The 25,945-nt window shown below is 41.1% G+C and overlaps 1 protein-coding gene across 1 annotated transcript in view; it reads right to left on the minus strand.

Annotated features, from left to right (window-relative positions):
• The window catches only part of erf (Ets2 repressor factor), an 89,607-nt gene that overhangs the window by 22,598 nt on the left and 41,064 nt on the right, over window positions 1-25,945 (minus strand). Inside the window, exon 2 of the mRNA XM_062047394.1 lies at window positions 1,746-1,980. Coding sequence (XP_061903378.1) covers window positions 1,746-1,980 — 235 coding nt within the window. The remainder of the gene's footprint in view (window positions 1-1,745; window positions 1,981-25,945) is intronic.

The following is a 25,945-nucleotide window of genomic DNA, read 5'->3' on the forward strand; positions in this document are numbered from 1 at the left end:
CTGAAGTTGATCTAGCCTAAATTACGGACTATAACGGATTACAGATGCTTTTAAAAAAGGCTTAAACACCCTTCTTTATAAAAAAGCCTTTTTTTTTTATTAGATATATGCATACTAGTTCTAGCTATTAGGCTGCTCTAGTTTTTATTTTTAATTTATTTTTATTATCTTTGTATTTTTATTTTTTTTAATACACTGTAGCACTTTGAGGTTGTTTACTCAATGTAAAGTGCTTTTTACAAATAAAATCTATTATTATTATTATTATTATAAGCCGCTACTTTTTCCTCACGCTTTGAACCCTGCGGCTTATAAAATAGTGCGGCTAATTTATGGAATTTTCTTTGCTGACGGCCATAATGCAAATAGTTTAAAAAAAGACAGGCAAAGACACCGAAAAGGTGTGTTATTGTTTGTGCTAAGGTGCCATCTTTTCGATGAGTTCGCTCACTGCAGGTGCAGCAGTGCCCATCTGTTTAGAGCTTTCAATCGGAAGTACAATTGCCGTTCTGTCTTCTAATCGTCCATTGCGTTTGTACTTGTATGGATTCTGCATTCATCACTCCAAGCAATGTTTTGTAAGTTTTAAAATATAACTAAAACAATTCTTACTTACGAAACCGTCCCATGTGTGATGTCTGTAGGCGTGTTATTGCTATCGTAATGTAATGAAGCCAGCGTTGTTAGCATTAGCTAATATGGTAAACACAGTTATGAGTTAGTGTGTTAGTATTATTAACTTGCAATGGTATTATTTTTGTTTCAGTTTGGTTATCGAGTTATTGAGTCTGTTTAGCTGAAATGTAGCGTTCTCCTGGCAAAATCCAAACCCAGACTGGTCCATCAGATTGCCAGATGGAAAAGCGTGACTCATCAGTCCAGAGAAGGCGTCTCCACTGCTCTAGAGTCCAGTGGCGACGTGCTTTACACCACTGCATCCCACGCTTTGCATTGGACTTGGTGATGTATGGCTTAGATGCAGCTGTTCGGCCATGGAAACCCATTCCATGAAGCTCTCTGCGTACTGTACGTGGACTAATAGGAAGGTCACATGAAGTTTGGAGCTCTGTAGCAACTGACTGTGCAGAAAGTCTTTGCACTATGCGCTTAAGCATCCGCTGACCCCTCTCTGTCAGTTTACGTGGCCTACCACTTGGTGGCTGAGGTGCTGTTGTTCCCAAACTTTTCACTTTTCTTATAATAAAGTTGACTTTGGAATATTTAGGAGCGAGGAAATTTCACGACTGGATTTGTTGCACAGGTAGCATGCTATGACAGTTCCACGCTGGAAATCACTGAGAGTGGCCCATTCTTTCACAAATGTTTGTAGAAACAGTCCCCATGCCTAAGTGCTTGATTTTATACACCAGGCCAAGTGATTAGGGCACCTGATTCTCATCATTTGAATGGGTGGCCAAATACTTTTGGCAATATAGTGTATATTTAAGCATTGAAAGTAACGAACATGTTAATATATTATTTTTAACAGACTGAAACCCTTTTGGGTCCTAGGGACTTTTTACATTTACCAAAGTTGAGGGAAGCCCTAAGAGTTACAATATATATTGTATTGGTTTTGAAAATGAAAAATATCAAAATGGCCCCGCATGCTTTTATTTTCCAGTGTGCGGCCCTGAGGGGAAAAGGTTAGGACACCCCTGAGTTAGACAAAAGACAGTGAGAGGGGACAGAAGTAGCACTTTGAAAAGACAAACAAGTCGTCCACTTGAGACGTGTGCGGTCACCTGAGGGCGCGGCTGAGTTTGTCATAGTTCATCTGGGGCTTGCACTTCCTGGCCCCCCACAAGCGAGCCACCTCGTCTGGGTCTTTGATGACGAACTCGCCGTAGTCGCCCTGCCAGGCGATGACGTCGTGGTACTCCTCCTTCCTGAGCAGCTCCAGGATGAAGTGCCAGAGCTGGATCTGCCGGGAGCCCGGGCTGGACTCCGGCTTGTAGGCCCACTCGGGGAAGGCAAACCCTGGAAAGGAGAAATGGTAAATGGGTTATACTTGTATAGCGCTTTTCTACCTTCAATGTACAAAGCGCTTTGTCACACACTGATGGCGGGAACTGCCATGCAAGGCACTAACTACGACCCATCAGGAGCAAGGGTATATTGTCTTGCTCAAGGACACAACGGAAATGTCTACTCAGTGGCCTAGTGGTTAGAGTGTCTGACCTGAGATCGGTTTGTTCAATCAATCAATCAATCAATGTTTACTTATATAGCCCTAAATAACAAGTGTCTCAAAGGGCTGCACAAGCCACGACGACATCCTCGGTTCAGAGCCCACAAAAGGGCAAGGAAAAACTCACAACCCAGTGGGATGTCATCGTGAATGACTATGAGAAACCTTGGAGAGGACCGCAGATGTGGGTGACCCCCCCCCCCCCTAGGGGAGACCGGATGCAATGGACGTCGAGTGGGTGTGGCATAATATTGTGAAAGTCCAATCCATAGTGGATCTAACATAATAGTGAGAGTCCAGTCCATATTGGTGACAGCAGGAGACCACCCCGAGCGGAGACGGGTCAGCAGCGCAGAGATGTCTCCCAACCGATGCACAGGCGAGCGGTACACGGCAAGAAATCTGCGTTCTAAGAACTCCGGCTTATTAGTGATTCCCAGAGCCCAAAAAAAGTCTGCGGGCTATAGAGCGTTTTCTACTCGGGCTCCAGTACTATGGAATGCCCTCCCGGTAACAGTTAGAGATGCTACCTCAGTAGAAGCATTTAAGTCCCATCTTAAAACTCATTTGTATACTCTAGCCTTTAAATAGACCCCCTTTTTAGACCAGTTGATCTGCCGTTTCTTTTCTTTCTCCTCTGCCCCCCTCTCCCTTGTGGAGGGGGAGTGATACACAGGTCCGGTGGCCATGGATGAAGTGCTGGCTGTCCAGAGTCAGGACCCGGGGTGGACCGCTCGCCTGTGCATCGGTTGGGGACATCTCTGCGCTGCTGACCCGTCTCCACTCGGGATGGTCTCCTGCTGGCCCCACTATGGACTGGACCAGGGGTAGGGAACCTATGGCTCTAGAGCCAGATGTGGCACTTTTGATGACTGCATCTGGCTCTCAGATAAATCTTAGCTGACATTGCTTAACACGATAAGTAATGAATAATTCCGCTGTTAATCACAGTGTTAAAAATAACGTTCAAAATATAAAACATTCTCATGCATTTTAATCCATCCATCCGTTTTCTACCGCACCCGTTCAAGAAGTCGCATTATTGGTAAGAAGTATTTTATTTATTATTGGTTAGCTTCAGAATAACAATGTTATTAAAAAGAATAAGAGACTTATTACACTCTAAAAATGTTGGTCTTACTTAAAAATGCGCGCATTTTTTGTATTCAGTGTTAAAAAATATAATATGGCTCTCACGGAAATACATTTTCAAATCTTTGGCTTTCATGGCTCTCTCAGCCAAAAAGGTTCCCGACCCTTGGACTGGACTCTCACTATTATGTTAGATCCACTATGGACTGGACTTTCACAATATCATGTCAGACCCACTCGACATCCATTGCTTTCAGTCTCCCCGGGGGGGGGTTACCCACATATGCGGTCCTCTCCAAGGTTTCTTATAGTCGTTCACATCGACGTCCCACTGGGGTGAGTTTTCCTTGCCCTTATGTGAGCTCTGTACCGAGGATGTCATTGTGGCTTGTGCAGCCCTTTGAGACACTTGTGATTTAGGGCTATAGAAATAAACATTGATTGATTGATTGATACACCCCGGGTCCCGACTCTGGACAGCCAGCACTTCATCCACGGCTAGGTTGTGAGTTCAAACCCCGGCCGAGTCATACCAAAGACTACAAAAATGGGACCCATTACCTCCCTGCTTGGCACTCAGCATCAAGGGTTGGAATTTGGGGTTAAATCACCAAAAATGATTCCCGGGCGCGGCCACCGCTGCTGCTCACTGCTCCCCTCACCTCCCAGGGGGTGAACAAGGGTGATGGGTCAAATGCAGAAAATAATTTCGCCACACCTAGTGTGTGTGTGACAATCATTGGTACTTTTAACTTTAATTTCGGTAGAAGCTGGGGATTGAACCAGGAACCCTCAGGTTGCTGGCACGGCCACTCTCCCAACTGCGCACGCCGTCACGAGAAGGTCTCAACATGATAACCACGCGGTGTAACATCCTATAACCACTTCTTCTTTCTCCAAAATGTTAATAGACATCCCTAATATGAGTACAATGCAAACTCAGCAAAGAGTGTTAATTATGCACATTTTACAGCTGTTTTCTCAGCGCCGCAATCGCTGGATCGGAACGCGCCGAAAAGCTTCGTTGCCGGGAAGAAGTTGGGCGAGCGTCCACGGTGGACGGCTTCCCACAGGATCGCGGTCACATCGTGCGCTCGCCGCTATCGCCATCAAAGACGGCGTTTGAAACAGGCGGACCTTGGTGAAAGGTGCAGACAAAATATAAGCAGAGTGCAGCAGTGTGGGCTGTGTGTCATCGAGTGGTGGGTGGCAGTAAAAGAGTCAGCACACGGCCGTAACACACACACACACCTCATTAAGACCAGATGTGCTTGGCACTTGGGCCCTAGGCTGAGGTTGGGAAACATATGGGCACAATATAACAAAATATAACTCAGCTATGTCTGTGTGTGTGTGTGTGAGAAATACACCATAGTTAGAGTCAAGGTTACAATACCATTCCCACACTCACACAAGGCGTGTCATGTCTATACAGCAACAATCCATGACATGTTGTGGCCCGACACTTGATGCATCCTTGGAGTTTTAACGTCACTACAGCGCGCTCGCACCCACATATTCTCACACACACTAGGGCTTCACGATTAATCGACATGGACGTTTTTTTTTTCTCCGCCGTCACCGGCATTTGAGTGACAGCCATGTTCGCCAGTCAGAAGTGCCTCACGTTTCTTCGTCTCTCGCTTCAAACAGGGAGAACCACATCTAAACTACTGTAATGTCATCTGGTGTAACACCTTCCCTACCTACCTTCACAAATAAGAATCCATGCCAAAGAAAATCATATGGGCCCTGTCATGGTCCAAGTTTAATGCCCCCACTCGACATCTATTCCATAATTATCATCTCCTTAAGGCTTACTGAAATGATTTTTTTTTATTTAAACGGGGATAGCAAATCCATTGTATGTGTCGTACTTGATTATTTCGCGATATTGCCATATTTTTGCTGAAAAGATTTAGTAGAGAACATTGACGATAAAGTTCGCAACTTTTGGTCGCTGATAAAAAAAGCCTTGCCTGTACCGGAAGTAGCGTGACGTCACAGGTTGAAGAGCTCCTCACATTTCGCCATTGTTTACACCAGCAGCAAGAGCGATTCGGACCGAGAAAGCGACGATTACCCCATTAATTTGAGCGAGGATGAAAGATTCATGGATGAGGAACGTGAGAGTGAAGGACTAGAGTGCAGTGCAGGACGTATCTTTTTTCGCTCTGACCGTAACTTAGGTACAAGTTGGCTCATTGGATTCCACACTTTCTCTTTTTTCTATTGTGGATCACAGATTTGTATTTTAAACCACCTCGGATACTATATCCTCTTGAAAATGAGAGTCGAGAACGCGAAATGGACATTCACAGTGACTTTTATCTCCACGACAATACATCGGCGAAGCACTTTAGCTACGGAGCTAACGTGATGGCATCGTGCTTAAATGCAGATAGAAACAAAAGAAATAAGCCCCTGACTGGAAGGATAGACAGAAGATCAACAATACTACTATCAGGAGACACCAAACCAAACACTGGACATGTAACTACACGGTTAATGCTGTGCAGCCTGTCGAAGCCTAGCAATGCTGTTGCTAACGACGCCATTGAAGCTAACTTAGCTACGGGACCTCGTCAGAGCTATGATAAAAACATTAGCGCTCCACCTACGCCAGCCCTCATCTGCTCATCAACACCTGTGCTCACCTGCGTTCCAGCGATCGACGGCGCGACGAAGGACTTCACCCGATCATCGATGCGGTCGGCGACTAGCGTCGGATAGCGCGTCTGCTAGCCAACTCAAAGTCCTCCTGGTTGTGTTGCTGCAGCCAGCCGCTAATACACCGATCCCACCTACAGCTTTCTTCTTTGCTGTCTCCATTGTTCATTAAACAAATTGCAAAAGATTCACCAACACAGATGTCCAGAATACTGTGGAATTTTGCGATGAAAACAGAGCTGTTTGTATTGGGATACAATGTGTCCGAATACTTCCGCTTCAACCATCGACGTCACGCGCATACGTCATCATACATAGATGTTTTCAACCGGAAGTTTCGCGGGAAATTTAAAATTGCACTTTATAAGTTAACCCGGCCGTATTGGCATGTGTTGCAATGTTAAGATTTCATCATTAATATATAAACTATCAGACTGCGTGGTCGGTAGTAGTGGCTTTCAGTAGGCCTTTAAGACTGACCGAGTTCAATATTTATCACAATGCTCGTCTAACCTATCAAGTCATCCACAGGCTGAATCTTAGGCTCTGTGGCTTGGTTCCTATCTATCATCCCCAGCATGCCCACAACACTCGTAACTTAGATCTGATATCAGGTAAACATCGTCTACTGGCTTGTACTGCTGGAAGTGTTGTATGCAGGGGACCAAAGATTTGGAACCGGCTTGATGAGAGCCTCAGGATGCTGTATTCATTCTCCAACTTTAAAAAGAAACTGAAAACTTACCTATTAACCACCTATCTCTAATGCAGCGTTTCTCAAAGTGTGGGGCGTGCCCCACTGGTGGGGAATAGAGACATGACAGGTGGGGCGCGAGGAACGGGAGGAAATGTCACTTTAAAATGTTTTTATTTTTATTATATTCTTAGATTATTTTTTTTTACTATGCTTTCATTTTCTATACACACTGTAAATCACTTTGTGATTCTGTCTGTGAAATCCGCTATATAAATAAATGTAAATTACTTGTTTTTCCTGTAGGCTTTAAATTTCTAGGTAGGAGCGAAAGTTTGACAGACATAGCAACAGTAACTAATGGGGGCGGGGCTAAGCGGAACAAACTTTTGCGCTGATGGGTAGCAGGCTAATCAATATCCACTCATCGGGCAGAGAGCTGTGTTCATTCTTCTCCCCTTTGCCACATCTTATCTGTGTGAGATAGGCTTTTCAGCTGTTGCTTCACTCAAAACGAAGTACAGGTCTCAGCTGAACATTGAGCATGACTTAAGAGTGGCAGTGTCAAGCCTGCAACCCTGATTTGAAAAGCTGTGCAGTGCAAAACAGGCTCATTGCAGCCACTAATGCTGAAGTACTGTAAAACTCATGTTCACTTGTCCTGTCTTGCCAAATGCATAGCTCCTCCTTTTTTTTTTTTGCAAAGATTGCAAAGTGGCACTTTTATTTTATTTATTATTAAACTTGATGCAAGTTATTTGATTTATTATTGAACTTGATGCAAGTTATAACACTTTTATTTGATTTATTATTGAACTTGATGCAAGTTATAACACTTTTTTTGATTTATTATTGAACTTGATGCAAGTTATAACACTTTTGTTTTATTTATTATTGAACTTGATGCAAGTTATTTTATTTATTATTGAACTTCTGGCAAGATGGCGGCGCATGGGTATGCTGCGGCTATGCTAACGCTCTTGGGAGTGTAGAGCGATTTGGCAAAAAACACCCGTCATTTCTGTCAATTTCATGGCTGGCTCAAAGCGTGAACACTCAGTGATCACATACGACCGACAGACAATTCTGGATGTGGATGGATCGGGTCGTTATAGACTGAAAGATGCATGTACGGTGGACCTCCTCGCTAGCATGGGAATACTTCGTGGGCTACATCGAGCGGCCTTTGTAGCAGCGGAGTCAAGTGCTAGCGGTGACCGCCAATGGAGACGACATAAGCGGTGCGAGCGGAAGCAGAAGCGGGGTTGCCGAGCTGGGCTAACAACAAAGAGAAAAGCTAACCAAAGAAGCGTGGAGTCTCCGGGTAAGAAGCCATTTAAACTAGAACTAGCCGGCGTCAGGCTGGATAATCCCTGCACACATAGCAATTCTCTTAGAATAAAACACAACTCACATAATGTTTTTTCTTTTGTGACCGTGTCAGAGGCAGACATACATTGTACTGAGGTAGCTAACTATGATGCGTTCAGTTTATCGCAACATCAAGCAAACAATCTGAATATCCCCGTCGTATCAATTCCTAGATATGGTCGAAACTATTTAAAGTGCAATACGCATAATAAACGCAACATTATTAATATTGCTACTTCGGATAATTTCAATAAACAATCCTCAAAACAGCCCACTACCTATAATATGGGCTTTTTAAACATAAGATCATTATCTTCCAAAACGTTATTAGTTAATGAAGTCATTAGAGACAACAAAATTGACGTCGTTGGTCTCGCAGAGACCTGGCTCAAACCAGACGATTTTTTTGCGCTAAATGAGGCATCTCCTCCTAACTATACCAATACACATGTTGCCCGACCTCTTAAAAGGGGAGGGGGTGTCGCACTAATATACAATGAAAACTATAATCTTACACCTAACCTAAATAATAAATATAACTCGTTTGAGGTGCTCACTTTGAGGTTTGTCACACCGCTGCCTCTCCACCTGGCTGTTATCTACCGCCCCCCTGGGCCCTATTCGGACTTCATCAGTGAATTCTCAGAGTTTGTTGCTGATCTAGTGACGCACGCCGACAATATAATCATAATGGGGGACTTTAATATCCATATGAATACCCCATCGGACCCTCCATGCGTGGCGCTCCAGACTATAATTGATAGCTGTGGTCTTACGCAAATAATAAATGAACCCACGCATCGCAACGGTAATACGATAGATCTAGTGCTTGTCAGGGGTGTCACCACCTCTAAAGTTACGATACTCCCGTACACTAAAGTAATGTCCGATCATTACCTTATAAAATTCAAAGTTCTGACTCATTGTCAACAAACTAATAATAATAATAATAATAACTACTATAGCAGCCGCAACATTAATGCTGCCACAACGACGACTCTTACTGACCTACTGCCTTCGGTAATGGCACCATTCCCAAATTATGTGGGCTCTATTGATAACCTCACTAACAACTTTAATGACGCCCTGCGCGACACCATTGATATTGTAGCACCGCTAAAGCTAAAAAGGGCCCCTAAAAGGCGTACCCCATGGTTTACAGAAGAAACTAAAGCCCAGAAATTATCATGTAGAAAGCTGGAACGCAAATGGCGTGCGACTAAACTTGAGGTTTTCCATCAAGCATGGTGTGATAGTTTAATAACTTATAAACGCATGCTTACCTCAGCTAAAGCTAAATATTACTCAAATCTCATCCACCTCAACAAAAATGATCCTAAATTTTTCTTTAGTACAGTAGCATCGCTAACCCAACAAGGGACTCCTCCCAGTAGCTCCACCCACTCAGCAGATGACTTTATGAATTTCTTTAATAAGAAAATTGAAGTCATTAGAAAAGAGATTAAAGACAATGCATCTCAGCTACAACTGGGTTCTATTAACACAGATACGACTGTATATACGACGGACACTGCCCTCCAAAATAGTTTCTCTCTCTTTGATGAAATAACATTGGAGGAATTGTCAAAATGTGTAAATGGGACAAAACAAACAACATGTTTACTTGACCCAATTCCTGGGAAACTTATCAAGGAGCTTTTTGTATTACTAGGTCCATCAGTGTTAAATATTATAAACTTATCACTTTCCTCTGGCACTGTTCCCCTAGCATTCAAAGAAGCGGTTATTCATCCTCTACTCAAAAGACCTAACCTCGATCCTGATCTCCTGGTAAACTACCGGCCGGTGTCCCACCTTCCGTTTATCTCGAAAATCCTCGAAAAAATTGTAGCACAGCAGCTAAATGAACACTTAGCGTCTAACAATCTCTGTGAACCTTTTCAGTCCGGTTTCAGGGCAAATCAATCTACGGAGACAGCCCTCGCAAAAATGACTAATGATCTATTGCTAACGATGGATTCTGATGCTTCATCTATGTTGCTGATTCTTGATCTTAGCGCCGCTTTCGATACTGTTGATCATAATATTTTATTAGAGCGTATCAAAACGCGTATTGGGATGACAGACTTAGCCTTGTCTTGGTTTAACTCTTATCTTACTGACAGGATGCAGTGTGTCTCCCATAACAATGTGACCTCGGACTATGTTAAGGTAACGTGCGGAGTTCCCCAGGGTTCGGTTCTTGGCCCTGCACTCTTTAGTATTTACATGCTGCCGCTAGGTGACATCATACGCAAATACGGTGTTAGCTTTCACTGTTATGCTGATGACACTCAACTCTACATGCCCCTAAAGCTGACCAACACGCCGGATTGTAGTCAGCTGGAGGCATGTCTTAATGAAATTAAACAATGGATGTCCGCTAACTTTTTGAAACTCAACGCTAAGAAAACGGAAATGCTGATTATCGGTCCTGCTCAACACCGACATCTATTTAATAATACCACCTTAACATTTGACAACCAAACAATTAAACAAGGCGACTCGGTAAAGAATCTGGGTATTATCTTCGACCCAACTCTCTCGTTTGAGTCGCACATTAAGAGTGTTACTAAAACGGCCTTCTTTCATCTCCGTAATATCGCTAAAATTCGTCCCATTTTGTCCACAAGCGATGCTGAGATCATTATCCATGCGTTCGTTACATCTCGTCTCGATTACTGTAACGTTTTATTTTTGGGCCTCCCTATGTCTAGCATTAAAAGATTACAGATGGTACAAAATGCGGCTGCTAGACTTTTGACAAAAACAAGAAAGTTTGATCATATTACGCCTATACTGGCTCACTTGCACTGGCTTCCTGTGCACCTAAGATGCGACTTTAAGGTTTTACTACTTACGTATAAAATACTACACGGTCAAGCTCCTGCCTATCTTGACGATTGTATTGTACCATATGTCCCGGCAAGAAATCTGCGTTCAAAGAACTCCGGCTTATTAGTGATTCCCAGAGCCCAAAAAAAGTCTGCGGGCTATAGAGCGTTTTCTATTCGGGCTCCAATACTCTGGAATGCCCTCCCGGTAAAAGTTAGAGATGCTACCTCAGTAGAAGCATTTAAGTCTCATCTTAAAACTCATTTGTATACTCTAGCCTTTAAATAGACTCCTTTTTTAGACCAGTTGATCTGCCGTTTCTTTTCTTTTCCTTCTACTCTGCTCCCAACCCGGGGTGGACCGCTAGCCTGTCCATCAGATGGGGACATCTCTACGCTGCTGACCCGTCTCCACTCGGGATGGTTCCTGCTGGCCCCACCATGGACTGGACTTTCGCTGATGTGTTGGACTTTCACAATATTATGTCAGACCCACTCGACATCCATTGCTTTCGGTCTCCCCTAGAGGGGGGGGTTACCCACATATGCGGTCCTCTCCAAGGTTTCTCATAGTCAATCACATGGACGTCCCACTGGGGTGAGTTTTCCTTGCCCGTATGTGGGCTCTGTACCGAGGATGTCGTTGTGGCTTGTACAGCCCTTTGAGCCACTTGTGATTTAGGGCTATATAAATAAACATTGATTGATTGATTGATTGAACTTGATGCAAGTTATACCACAGCTGCACAGTTATTTTATTTATTATTGAACTTGATGTTATTGAGTTTGAATATATACAACTTGATGTTTCTTGATGTTCAATAAATTTGAAAATGTTAAGCTTGGCATTAGGGTTCTGTTGGTGGGATGGGGGCAGGTGGGGCTTGAAAACTCCCCCTTGTCCAAAGTGGGGGATGACAAAAAAAGTTTGAGAACCACTGCTCTAATGCTTCATGTGGGGTAGACTACTGTTGGTTGAATGAATGTATGTATGTATGTGTATGCTTGCTTTAGTACTATTATTTTGTGTTTATCATATAGCGTTTTTTTGTGCTTGCCACCATGTTTCAGCATTCCATGTATATACTGTCCTCTGGACCACCTGTCAAAAGCTTCTTCTAGCTTATTTGGGGGACCCTTTCACTTACCAACATCCTTAAATGATATTCACTACTATTGTAATTGTTCTATGGTATTGTGAATAAACTTGAAACTAGAAAGAGGTCTCACTCTGTGCCTCGCTCTCAGCACCTGAGCGTTTTTTTTAAACAGTAGATTTAACTGAACGCAGTGAGCCCTCTTTTCTGTTATCCACAATCTCCGTCTCGGTGGGCGGCGAGCAAGACCGCACGCGCGCACTCACGCACTCACGCACGCACGCTCACGCACACACACACACACACACACACACACACACACACACACACACACACACACACACACACACACACACACACACACACACACACACACACACACACACACACACACACACACACACACACACACACACACACACACACACACACACAGAGAGGAAGCACAGACAGAGAGCTCTGCGACTCGCTAGTGAGAAGTTACGCAAAGTAACACAAAATAGGAGGAAAAAAATATGATTACAAAGCCAAGACTATAAAAATGCGACCCGTTTCCTCCCTGCTTGGCACTCAGCATCAAGGGTTGGAGTTGGGGGTTAAATCACCAAAATGATTCCCGGGCGCGGCGCCGCTGCTGCCCACTGCTCCCCAAGGGGATGGGTCAAATGCAGAGGACAAATTTCACCACATCTAGTGTGTGTGTGACAATCATTGGTACTTTAATCTTAATCTTTAAAAATGTGCCGTTGTGGGTATAATTCAGTTTCAAATCGGTTGGGCAATATGAGCCCATCAACATGGACGAACGAGCAAGGTGATGGCAAAAAAATGTTGTTTGCTTATTTAGGATAACAAATCTATTTACCTTCCAATTACAGTATTATGGTACACATTTCTACAGTAATGAGAAATACAAGTTTATATACTTTTTAAGTGGTTACCGTATTTTTCGGAGTATAAGTCGCACTGGAGTATAAGTCGCATTTTTGGGGGAAATTTATTTGATAAAACCCAACACCAAGAATAGACATTTGAAAGGCAATTTAAAACAAATAAAGAATAGTGAACAACAGGCTGAATAAGTGTACGTTATATGAGGCATAAATAACCAACTGAGAACGTGCCTGGTATGTTAACGTAACATATTATGGTAAGAGTCATTCAAATAACTATAACATATAGAACATGCTATGCGTTTACCAAACAATCTGTCACTCCTAATCGCTAAATCCCATGGAATCTTATACGTCTAGTCTCTTACGTGAATGAGCTAAATGATATTATTTGATATTTTACGGTAATGTGTTAATAATTTCACACATAAGTCGCTCCTGAGTATAAGTCGCACCCCCGGCCAAACTATGAAAAAAACTGCGACTTATAGTCCGAAAAATACGGTACAAAGCCAAATGTCCCGTTGTGGGAATAATTCAGTTTCAAATCGGTTGGGCAATATGAGCCCATCAACATGGACGAACGAGCAAGGTGATGGCCAAAAAATTATATATAATGTTTACATTACATTATAAACACTATCATTTTATCGATTATTTCTTCAGTTTCAGAGCAGTCTGTCTGCATGAAGCCAATTTTTTTATTTTTTATTATTGCATATTGTTGTAATGCAGAGCCGGGCAAATATTTTGACTCGGGGGCCACATTTAGAGAAAAAAAATGTGTCTTGGGGGGGCCAAGGTGTATATGTGTATAAAGTATATGTACCGTATTTTCCGCACTAAAAGGCGCACCTAAAAACCTCCAATTTTGTCAAAAGCTGACAGTGCGCCTTATAATCCGGTGCGCCTTATATATGAACAAAGTTTTGAAATATGCCATTCATTGAAGGTGCGCCTTATAATCCGGTGCGCCTTATAGTGCGGAAAATACGGTACACATTAAACTGTAAAAATCTGGGTCCCTTTTTTCAGGAACACTAACACCAAAAGTCACAATGTCTAAAATTTTTTATGAAAGACCACCTCAAAAAAATGGAATGGAATTGTACAGTTTTTATAGAATGGGACACCCAAAATGTACATTAAAATAAAGAAAGTGGGATTTACAATATTAACTATGAACAATAAAACACTGAATATTAACAACATATGAACATCGCTCCTCTTTTACTACTCAGACCAGCTACTCGATAGACATCTTTTACAATCAAGGAAAACAACAAAAATTCAACAAACAGCAAAATATGAATACAAAGTGTATTAAACACCTACAATTTGATAGATGTATCATCAAGTAAAAATCTGCTTCCGCATCTGTTTCTGACACATGCGATTCAGGCTGGCTGCGCTGAAAAAAAACCCCGCCCACTCTGCTTTGTTCCTCGTCTGAGCTGCTGTGACGAAGATTACCGTAATAACTCCTATAACACTCAAGAGCGCAGATTTCAACCATTTAAATACTTTCTATAGTTCAAGACTTACGGCTTTTTAAAAACAGAACTGCACATCATAACGGCGACGACAGTTTTGATGTTAAAGGTCTAAAAAAAATTATGTATAACGTCCGGCGGGCCAGATGGAAAATCTTAACAGGCCGCGTGTGGCCCGCGGGCCGTATTTTGCCCAGCAATGTGTGGCACCTTGACACAATATGTTGATTGCCAGGTCTTTCTTCCCCAGTTATTTTTGTAGTTTTATGCATTAACATTAGAGATGTCCGATAATATCCGACTGCCGATATTATCGGCCGATAAATGCTTTAAAATGTAACATCGGAAATTATCGGTATCGGTTTCAAAAAGTAAAATTTATGACTTTTTAAAACGCCGCTGTACGGAGTGGTACACGGTCGTAGGGAGAAGTTCAGAGCGCCAATAAACCTTAAAAGCACTGCCTTTGCGTGCCGGCCCAATCACATATTATCTACGGCTTTTCACACACACAAATTAATGCAATGCATATTTGGTCAACAGCCATACAGGTCACACTGAGGGTGGAAGTATAAACAACTTTTAAACTGTTACAAATATGCGCCACACTGTGAACCCACACCAAACAAGAATGACAAACACATTTCAGGAGAACATCCGCACCGTAACACAACAGAACAAATACCCAGAACCCCTTGCAGCACTAACTCTTCCGGGACGCTACAATATACACCCCACCGCTACCTCTACACCCCACCTCAACCTCCTCATGCTCTCGCAGGGAGAGCATGTCCCAAATTCCAAGCTGCTGTTTTGAGGCATGTTAAAAAAAAAAAATGCACTCTGTGACTTCAATAATAAATATGGCAGTGCCATGTTGGCATTTTTTTCCATAACTTGAGTTGATTTATTTTGTGTACAGCTCTGGTAATGGGTACATTCGCACCCACCTGCACAAATGTAATTCAAAATGTAACAATCAAAATAAATATGACTTTTTTTTGTTTACTAGGGCATGCATATATAATATGCATTAGTTTGACCATTTAAAATCAACAATAATAAAAAGGAGATACTTCATAGCGTTACTTTTTGGTGTAACCATCATGAGCGTTCTGTTCAGGTATATTTCTTTTATATTTTGATAAATCATCATATTTATGTATTACTAAATTTAAATAGGTATTGATCATTCTTTAAGCTGTGTGTATTTGATTTCAGTTTGCTTTTGACATCTTATTTAGAATTGTAGTTGAAACTTTTACAACCTTGTGTTGCGCTCATGATGGCGTAACCAAACTAGATTTCATTTAATGATCTTATTTTGAATATTTATTCCCTTTTTTACATTTAGTATATTTAAATAATCATTTATAAACATTGAATACATTTCAAATATCAATAAAATGCAATTGCCTTCATCTTATAGGGTAATGTTTAGTTATACCAAGTCATGAACGTAACACTAAGCTTCATCACTTTGACTTGTAATATCTCTAATTCTGGTGGTGTTTTATGCTTTTTTCTTTTTGGAACATGTACTATACATATAATACAATAAAGTCCCGTATAAAATTATGTTTCTAGCAATACTTTAATTTTGCCTTTGAAAGTAACACTCCAACGTCCATTAGTGGAGCTGTACACTTTTGGAAAACCTTGTTACATTGTTTAATGCATCCAGCGGGGCATCACAACAAAATTAGGCATAATAATGTGTTAATTCCACGACTGTATATATCGGTATCGGTTGATATCGTAATCGGTAATTAATAGTTGGACAATATCGGAATATCTGAAAAAAAGCCATTATCGGACATCCCTAATTAATATGTATAGAACATAAAAATTGCAAATCGAAATACAATGGAAATCGTGCAGCCCTACAAATGAGCCGTGTTACGCAGCCATTATTGCGCTGTAAATGTCATAAAAGCGAAACGAGAACATGAAAAGCGGATTAAAAAGAGAAGAGGCACCTGGCAGCCATATGGGCCACACATGGCCGGTCAAACAATTACGACTTTTTCCACGCGCGCGCACACACACACACAAAGTTACTTTTGTGGCCACACGTGCCACCAGACTTCCTGATGATCGGGAAAAAGTGAGGCTCTTCCTGGATGAGTTTAAGAGTGGCGGTGCACAGAGCCCAGTGTTTGCAAACAGCTGACTCAGCACACGACATGCCTCCGCCTGCAGTGCACTGCCCGAGCAAGCGGTGACAGGACTTTCTCCTTATCAACATCACACTGCAACAGCGGGTATAAACGGTGAGTCGCGGAGAACCGCCGCTGAGGTCTCTCTGTCGGGGAGTGTGGCGCTCGTGAGGTTAGCAGTCGTAATTATTCACAGGTGCGTACAAGCCGCACGCGGGGAGACAAGCAATATAAATGTTATAAAGAAAGGGGAGGGGGCGGGCTTGCGAATGTCTGCCAGCAGCTCCCCTAGTGATCAATGTTTGGCCAAATAATGGAAACTGTGATCCACTTTCCCCTGCGGGGAGAACTTAACAGTTTCAAGCTGCTACGCCATTGCCGTCTAACACTTGGGACGCTGTTGAAAGCGTGCTGGCTGAGTGAACTGATCCTGCTCGGAGTTTCCCGCTGAAAAAACGTTGCATTGATCGGTTTAATCCCGGGTGGCGTCACGTTCATTTTAGGCTGTAAAGAACTGGATGGGAGTTAAGATGTGTAGGTGTACCATAGGGCTGGGCAATAACATGACAACAATAAATATCGCGATACACAATATAAAAAATTATATTGTACTATTAAACAAATGAACATTTACTAGCACATGAACACAAAAGTGGCAAAACGTGGTACCAATGAGTACAGATACCGATTGCCGGGTACCGGGAATTGGTTCTGTATCCAACCAAATGGGAAAGATATCCATCGGTACTCACAGGCGGCATTCAAAACACAAAAGAACCGTCAAAACAAAGTTAATTTGTATTTCTAATAGGGCTGGGCGATAAAACGATATCAATATATACATCACAATAGCCACGTAATTGATATCAATACAAAATGTGTTTGTTAAAACGTTCGCAAATTTGTTTTTTCTTCTTCGTCGGGAAAAAACGGAAGTTGCAAAGCAAGCAAAGCAAAGCAACGAATACAAAAAGACGGAGTAGACATTGAAAGTAGAGATGTCCGATAATGGCTTTTTTGCCGATATTCCGATATTGTCCAACTCTTAATTACCGATTCCGATATCAACCGATACCGATATATACAGTCATGGAATTAAACACATTATTATGCCTAATTTTGTTGTGATGCCCCGCTGGATGCATTAAACAATGTAACAAGGTTTTCCAAAATAAATCAACTCAAGTTATGGAAAAAAGTGCCAACATGGCACTGCCATATTTATTATTGAAGTCACAAAGTGCATTATTTTTTTTAACATGGCTCAAAACAGCAGCTTGGAATTTGGGACATGCTCTCCCTGAGAGAGCATGAGGAGGTTGAGGTGGGCGGGATTCGAGGGGATGTGGGTTAGGGAGTAGCGGGGGTGTATATTGTAGCGTCCCGGAAGAGTTAGTGCTGCAAGGGGTTCTGGGTATTTGTCTGTTGTGTTTATGTTGTGTTACGGTGCGGATGCTCTGCCGAAATGTGTTTGTCATTCTTGTTTGGTGTGGGTTCACAGTGTGGCGCATATTTGTAACAGTGTTAAAGTTGTTTATATGGTCACCCTCAGTGTGACCTGTATGGCAGTTGACCACGTATGCCTTGCATTCACATGTGTGTATGAAAAGCCGTAGATACTATGTGATTGGGCCGGCACGCAAAGGCAGTGCCTTTAAGGTTTATTGGCGCTCTGTACTTCTCCCTACATCCGTGTACACAGTGGCGTTTTTAAAAGTCATACATTTTACTTTTTGAAACAGATACCGATAATTTTGAAACAGATACAGATAATTTCCGGGATTACATTTTAAAGCATTTATCGGCCGTCCGATATTATCGGACATCCCTAATTGAAAGGATAAAAGAAACCAGATTTTTGTGATCATTAATAGATGATAAAATGAACTGGAAATCTAATATAAAAAATATACAACATAAGGTAGCAAAAAAACATTTCAATAATGAATAAAGAAAAATACGTCCTGGGCCAAAAATCACTTCATATTCTCTACTGCTCGCCAGTGTTACCATGTCTGAGTTATTGTGCAGAAATATGGGGAAATAACTACAAATGTGCGCTACATTCGTTAACCGTGTTACAAAAAAAGATCAATTACACTGATACATAATGTTGGATATAGAGAACATACAAACACTTTATTTGTTGAGTCAAAAATATTAAAGTTCGATGATTTGGTAAAATTGCAAACAGCTAAAATGATGTACAAAGCAAACTATAACCTGCTACCCAAGAATGTACAACAATTCTTCTCAACTAAAGAGGAGAAATATAACCTTAAGAGGAAAATCTAGTTTAAAACATTTGTATGCACGTACAACACTTAGAAAATTTAGTATATCAGTAAGTGAAATTTAGTTATGGAATGGATTAAGTAAAGAAGTTAAACATTGTACTGATATGATCCACTTTAAGAGGTTGTTCAAATTAATAGTGCTTACAAAGTACAAAGAAGAAGAATTATGAGAAACACTTTCAACCTTATTGAAAATAAGATATTCTTCATCTCAGTGTGTTAATAATAACTGACTTAACTATATATTACAAGAACTGCTGTATTAATCATTCACGGATGTCATTTTACTATAAAAAAGTCAGTAAATGAATGTATATATTTGTAAACGCTCTGAAGTGGGAAAGGGGTAGGATTAAATAAGCTTTGCTTCTTCCTACTCCTTTTCGGACATGATGTAAAGTGAAATGATATGAAACTGTGTGATGTATTATGCTGTAAGTGTGTTCATGTTCGAAATAAACTAAAGAAAGAAAGAAAGAAAACGAAAGAAAGGATGGTTGCATGAACAAAGGCACTCGCTCTCTGGTCATCGAGTAACGCAGGGAGTGATCACTGATGGAGGGAGTGACACGCTAACAGCCAATCAGGTAATAATATCAACTATCAAGTTTGGTTGCGCCTTCTTGTTGTCTTTAGGTTGGTTCTTTGCATGGAGTGAGAAGATAAAGTAAAAACGAGTGCTGCAGACAGTGAAGAAACTGTGGATAAAACAGAAATAGTCACCTGGACAGTTTTTTGGGATCTTTTTTAAAAACGCACCGTAGTCAGACCAATGTGGTCTGTAAGCAAGGTGCTCGTCCCCTCCAAAACCTGTAATACCAGACCACCTTAGCCGCACTCGCCCTTTAGAGCACAGCCAACTTCCTGGCATTAAATCTGCCGAAAAAATAGTTCTTCTCAGGTTTCTCTATGTGTACATTTTCATACTATTTTGTTATATTTTATTAAGCATTTCTTACATATTCCTTATTTTTGCACCTTTATTTTAAGAGGTTAATGTAAAGTGTTTAATATGATTTTAGAATGCTGTTTACATTGAATGTTTTCCATGCTTGTGTTGACATTTCCTTTCTGCCTTGATAGCTGAGGGGATTTGAAATAAAAATGTTTACATTTAATATATTTTCCTCCTGATATTTAATTACGATAGGCCATAAAACTAAGGGTGTAACGGTACGTGTATTTGTATTGAACCGTTTCGGTACGGAGGGTTCGGTTCGGTTCGGAGGTGTACCGAACGAGTTTCCACACGGACATATTAAAGAGCGCACCGCACATTGTGTAAACAATGCACACTGAGGCACAACATACAGCATGCTAGCAACGACCGGGCTACTACAACATGCAAAAGCCAGAGCTGGAAGACCCTCCTGCCTCGTTAACATCTCCCGTTTGGGAACATTTCGGCTTCACGGAGGGATACAACAATGGATAACATCGCTTCAACGAAGAGAAAGACGGACAAACACAGCTCCCACCGCATTCAAGCAGCTTCTCCTTGGCGAGTCAGGCAGGGCTAAAGCAATAACAAATGCCGTTGGTGTTTTTATAGCAGCAGATTTAAGACCATATTGCATTAAAAACTAGATTTTGACCCACTTTTATGGTGGAAGAACAATGAGCCCATATATCCTCTTACTGCCAAGTTAGCCAGGCACTACCTCGCCACACCTGCTACTTCCGTGCCCAGTGAAAGGGTATTTTCCACAGCTGGAGACATTGTAACTGCAAGCAGGTCTGCTCTTTCTGCAGAAAATGTGGGATAAACGGATTTTTCTGGCAAAAAACATGAAAATTGAGTGAAAGTCACCAGGGTTAAAGGCTGGGGGGGAAGAAAAGTTAATCTGAGGCTGAGTTGACTTGAAACTAGGGATGTCCGATAATGGCTTTTTTGCCGATATCCGATATTCCGATATTGTCAAACTCTTAATTACAGATACCGATATCAACCGATACCGATATATACAGTCGTGGAATTAACACATTATTATGCCTAATTTGGACAACCAGGTATGGTGAAGATAAGGTCCTTTTTTTAAAAAAATTATAAAATAAAATAAGATAAATAAATTAAAAACATTTTCTTGAATAAAAAAGAAAGTAAAACAATATAAGAACAGTTACATAGAAACTAGTAATTAATGAAAATGAGTAAAATTAACTGTTAAAGGTTAGTACTATTAGTGGACCAGCAGCACGCACAATCATGTGTGCTTACGGACTGTATCCCTTGCAGACTGTATTGATATATATTGATATATAATGTAGGAACCAGAATATTAATAACAGAAAGAAACACAATAACAGAAAGAAACAACTCTTTTGTGTGAATGGTTTTTTGGGTTGGTGCACTAATTGTAAGTGTATCTTGTGTTTTTTATGTTGATTTAATTAAAAATTAAAAAATAAAACCGATACGATAATAAAAAAAAGGATACTGATAATTTCCGATGTTACATTTTAAAGCATTTATCGGCCGGTAATATTGGCAGGCTGATATTATCGGACATCTCTACTTGAAACTGTTTAATGTTGCACTTTTTGTATGTAGAAGAAAAGTTTTGTCATTTTATTTAATCTGAGCAACAACTTGAAGCAGTTTAACGTTGCACTTTATATGTGGAAATGTTGCACTTTATATGTAGAAAGGTTTTGTTAAGAAACCAATTCTGAGCCTTATCTTATTTAGTTTTTATTTTATATATGTTGACTGCATTAACCCTGGCAATGGACCCTGTGTGTATATGTGTGTTATTGTTATGCTTAGCATTCATGATTGCCTGCTGTTGCACTGATCAGCCTAGTGGTGGCTCACATCCATCACACACACAGCTATTTTAAAGCAATGTTAAAAGGATAAAGACATTGTTTACAAATTTTGGTAAATAAATAACCAGAACATGTATATTTTGTTGTTTTCTTACTGTACCGAAAATTAACCGAACCGTGACCTCTAAACCGAGGTACGTACCGAACCGGAATTTTTGTGTACCGTTACACCCTTACATAAAACACATCAATAATTATCGACACTGACCGACACAAAACACTTATACCATGATAGTTTTCAGCCCTAGTGTACCCAATGTTGTGTCCAGGCAGTGAAGGAGCACCTGACGTCCCTCAATGGCTCGTAGAGCAGAGGAGTGATGATGGGCTACAAATAAAGCGAGCATGAATCAGCCTTCAGACAATAAGGCTCTTGTCCCCGTGTGGGGGGGACGACGAAAATGTCTGTCAATGGGGTGCAATAACTCGTGTGCACGTGCCTCACATGTGCACGTCCGATGCAAGCGGCGGCGTGGGCGGGCTGCGATCACGCACGCACGGCAGGTTAGTGGGAGAGGTAAGTGGGTTCGTGCGTGGGTGCGCGGAACACGCGCACAATGAGCACAGGAATAGCGATCGCGCCCACGCCGCGCGAAACGTGCGCGCACGCGTCCCCGCTGACTCACGGCGTGTTCGCTTTGTCGTTCATCTCCCCGAGATTGCGCCTCGCTGCCATCTCCCTTCCCTTTCATGGCGTCCCGCCCTCGCGCCGCCTCCCCAAGACACAGTCGCCTGGCAACGCAAGCTTTTAGTTCTAAAAATAAGCGGCTGACTCACGGCAAAATGTGATTCAATTACAGAAAACTTGCTAAAGGAGTTTAGGGGTTCGGCAGCCAGCCAGCGGACTCGGCGCACATCTGGCCTGTGAGGCGAGTCTTAGACCAAGAGATCTGGATGGGCTCATGTTTAGCATTACGGACGCTTTATTCCTACACATCATTGATTTTATAAAAACAACTTGAATGGAAACTCACTTTTTCTGGGGGGGAATTTTGCCTATCGTTCACAATTTTTACGTAAGACATGAACACTGGAGGTGGGGGAAATAATCGTTTTTTAGATGTATCGCAATTCGGACAGGACGATTAGTAAACGTCAATAGATGATAATACATTTATTTAAGGTAAATAAAGTAATGCAGACAGTCCTAAAATTTGGCTGACTGCAGCGAGCCACCTCACCGAGTGATCCCACCAGCTCCTTTATTTTAGGGCACTTATGTTCCAGTTTTGCACACATTTAATATCACATTATAAATGTAATGCAAATTAATTTGACCGTTTCTTTTTACAAATGCAATGTTTTTAAAAGTTGCAAGTGATAAACGCTTATTTAGTGAAACGAAAAGGAATGTAAAACTGCATTAATATAAAAGAGGCATCAATGATCCATTTTTATTCGAATCGTAGCTCCTGACTCGAAATCGAATCATGAGTCCAAAGATTCCCACCTCGAACACATAGGTTTTTCTTTTTTGATGCATTCTAAATCGTATATAAACTTTAGTAAAAGTCAGCTTACAATCAAACCAATGAGTCGCTCTATTCCGCTTATAAAGCCCTCTAAAAAACTCCATCGTTTTATACACAAGTTGTATGTATGTATGTATATATATAATAGTTACGTATATATATATATATATATATATATATATATATATATATATATATATATATATATATATATATATATATATATATATATATATATATATATATATATATATATATATATATATATATAATAGTTACGTACTTTGGTCATTTTAGGCATACGACGGTATAATAATCTCACAGACATCACAAATTTTGCTATTTCCTTCAACAACAACAACACTACTACTTATGGCAGACTTCATGAGATACATCAAAGACTACTTTGGGACAAATGATGATCCAGAACTAGAGATGTCCGATAATAGCGGCCTGCCGATATTATCGGCCGATAAATGCTTTAAAATGTAATCGGTATGGTTTTTTTAAATTATATGTATCATTTTAATTTTTTTATTAAATCAACATAAAAAACACAAGATACACTTACAATTAGTACACCAACCCAAAAAACCTCCCTCCCCCATTTACACAAAAGGGTTGTTTCTTTCTGTTATTAATATTCTGGTTCCTACATTATATATCAATATATATCAATACAGTCTGCAAGGGATACAGTCCGTAAGCACACATGATTGTGCGTGCTGCTGGTTCACTAATAGTACTAACCTTTAACAGTTAATTTTACTCATTTTCATTCATTACTAGTTTCTATGTAACTGTTTTTATATTGTTTTACTTTCTTTTTTATTCAAGAAAATGTTTTTAATTGATTTATCCTGTTTTATTTTATTAATTTTTAAAAAAAGGACCTTATCTTCACCATACCTGGTTGTCCAAATTAGGCATAATAATGTGTTAATTCCACGACTGTATATATAGCGGTACCGGTTGATATCGGTATCGGTAATTAAGAGTTGGACAATATCGGAATATCGGATATCGGCAAGACGCCATTATCGGACATCCCTATCCAGAACCTTATATTTTTGAGCCTCAATTTAAGGAGGATGAGCTACACATTTTAGAATCTGTGTGCAGCTTTAGTGAAACACAAAGCATCATGTAGCAGTATTGCTAAATGCTGAACAAGATGTACAAACATTATAAAACAATCACTTATTGTACAATGGCCGCTCTTACTAGAACGGCAACTGCATATCAGCTTCTTTTTTGTGTCTTGACCAACATCCCGGTTTCTGGCCACAACCTTCTACGAGCCAGGTGAGAGGCATGATTTATAATCTAGAATTAACTTTCACCGACCCTGAGGCAATGCAGCAGCTCACAGGCTCAATATGTCAATACAGCAGCAGAAAGTAGTAAACTCTTTGTGATCACAGTGTCACTAAAAATAGTTTGTCTGCGTTAGAGCTTTAAATAACAATACTGCTAATTAGAGATGTCCGATTATATCGGGCTGCCGATATCGGCCGATAAATGCTTTAAAATGTAATATCGGAAATTATCGGTATCGGTTTCAAAAAGTAAAATTTATGACTTTTTAAAATGCCACTGTACGGAGTGGTACGCGGACGTAGGGAGAAGTACAGAGCGCCAATAAATCTTAAAAGCCGGCCCAATCACATAATATCTACGGCTTTTCACACACACAAGTGAATGCAAAGCATACTTGGTCAACAGCAACACAGGTCACACTGAGGGTGGCTGTAGAAACAACTTTAACACTGTTACAAATATGCGCCACACTGTGAACCCACACCAAACAAGAATGACAAACACATTTCGGGAGAACATCCGCACCGTAACACAACAGAACAAATACCCAGAACCCCTTGCAGCACTAACTCTTCCGGGACGCTACAATATACACCCCCGCTACCCCCTAACACCCCCCCCCCCCCCGCTGCCCCCTACCCCCTAAACCCCGCCCACCTCAACCTTTTCATGCTCTCTCAGGGAGAGCATGTCCCAAATTCCAAGCTGCTGTTTTGAGGCATGTTAAAAAAAATAATGCACTTTGTGACTTCAATAATAAATATGGCAGTGCCACGTTGGCATTTTTTTTCCATAACTTGAGTTGATTTATTTTGGAAAACCTTGTTACATTGTTTAATGCATCCAGCGGGGCATCACAACAAAATTAGGCATAATAATGTGTTAATTCCACGACTCTATATATCGGTTGATATCGGAATCGGTAATTAAGAGTTGGACAATATCGGAATATCGGCAAAAAAGCCATTATCGGACATCTCTACTGCTAATACTTGGTAAATATTCAGGTCATGAAAAGTAAATTGAGTAATATTGGCGGTTTTGGGATGTTTTAAGAGGGCTTATGGGCCAATGGAGTACTCCCATTAGCTACATTGTTAGCCACCTTATACTTTCCGCAGTTTACGAATTAGAATGCATAATAGAAGAACAACACATATGTGTTTTTTTTGTTGTCTTACATAGAGATTGTGAATGATAAGTCAGGTGTAGACTCCACTTGGTGTGTGTGTGCATTTAGGAGTCATTGTTCCGAGCAAAGAATCATTCTGTGGTCACTGATTGATGGTGCAGTTGTGGAGGCACTTAATTCTAAAAGACTTCACGTCTACAAACATGAGCGTGCTTCATGTCTCTCAGCAACAAGTTTCCTTAACACAAAGTCCACTCTGTCCATCCACTCCTCCCTTCCTCCTATTCTTTGCGGAGTCTATATTTAGAGTCTGCAAAGGTCGTCTGTGACTCAGGCGTTGCAGAAAGAGGCGAGCGGGCCGCAGCTACATGCACGGCGGCTGGCTGCCACCCAGATGGAGG

The sequence above is a fragment of the Entelurus aequoreus genome, linkage group LG05 (genome assembly GCF_033978785.1).
Source record: "Entelurus aequoreus isolate RoL-2023_Sb linkage group LG05, RoL_Eaeq_v1.1, whole genome shotgun sequence".
Classification (NCBI taxonomy): domain Eukaryota; kingdom Metazoa; phylum Chordata; class Actinopteri; order Syngnathiformes; family Syngnathidae; genus Entelurus; species Entelurus aequoreus.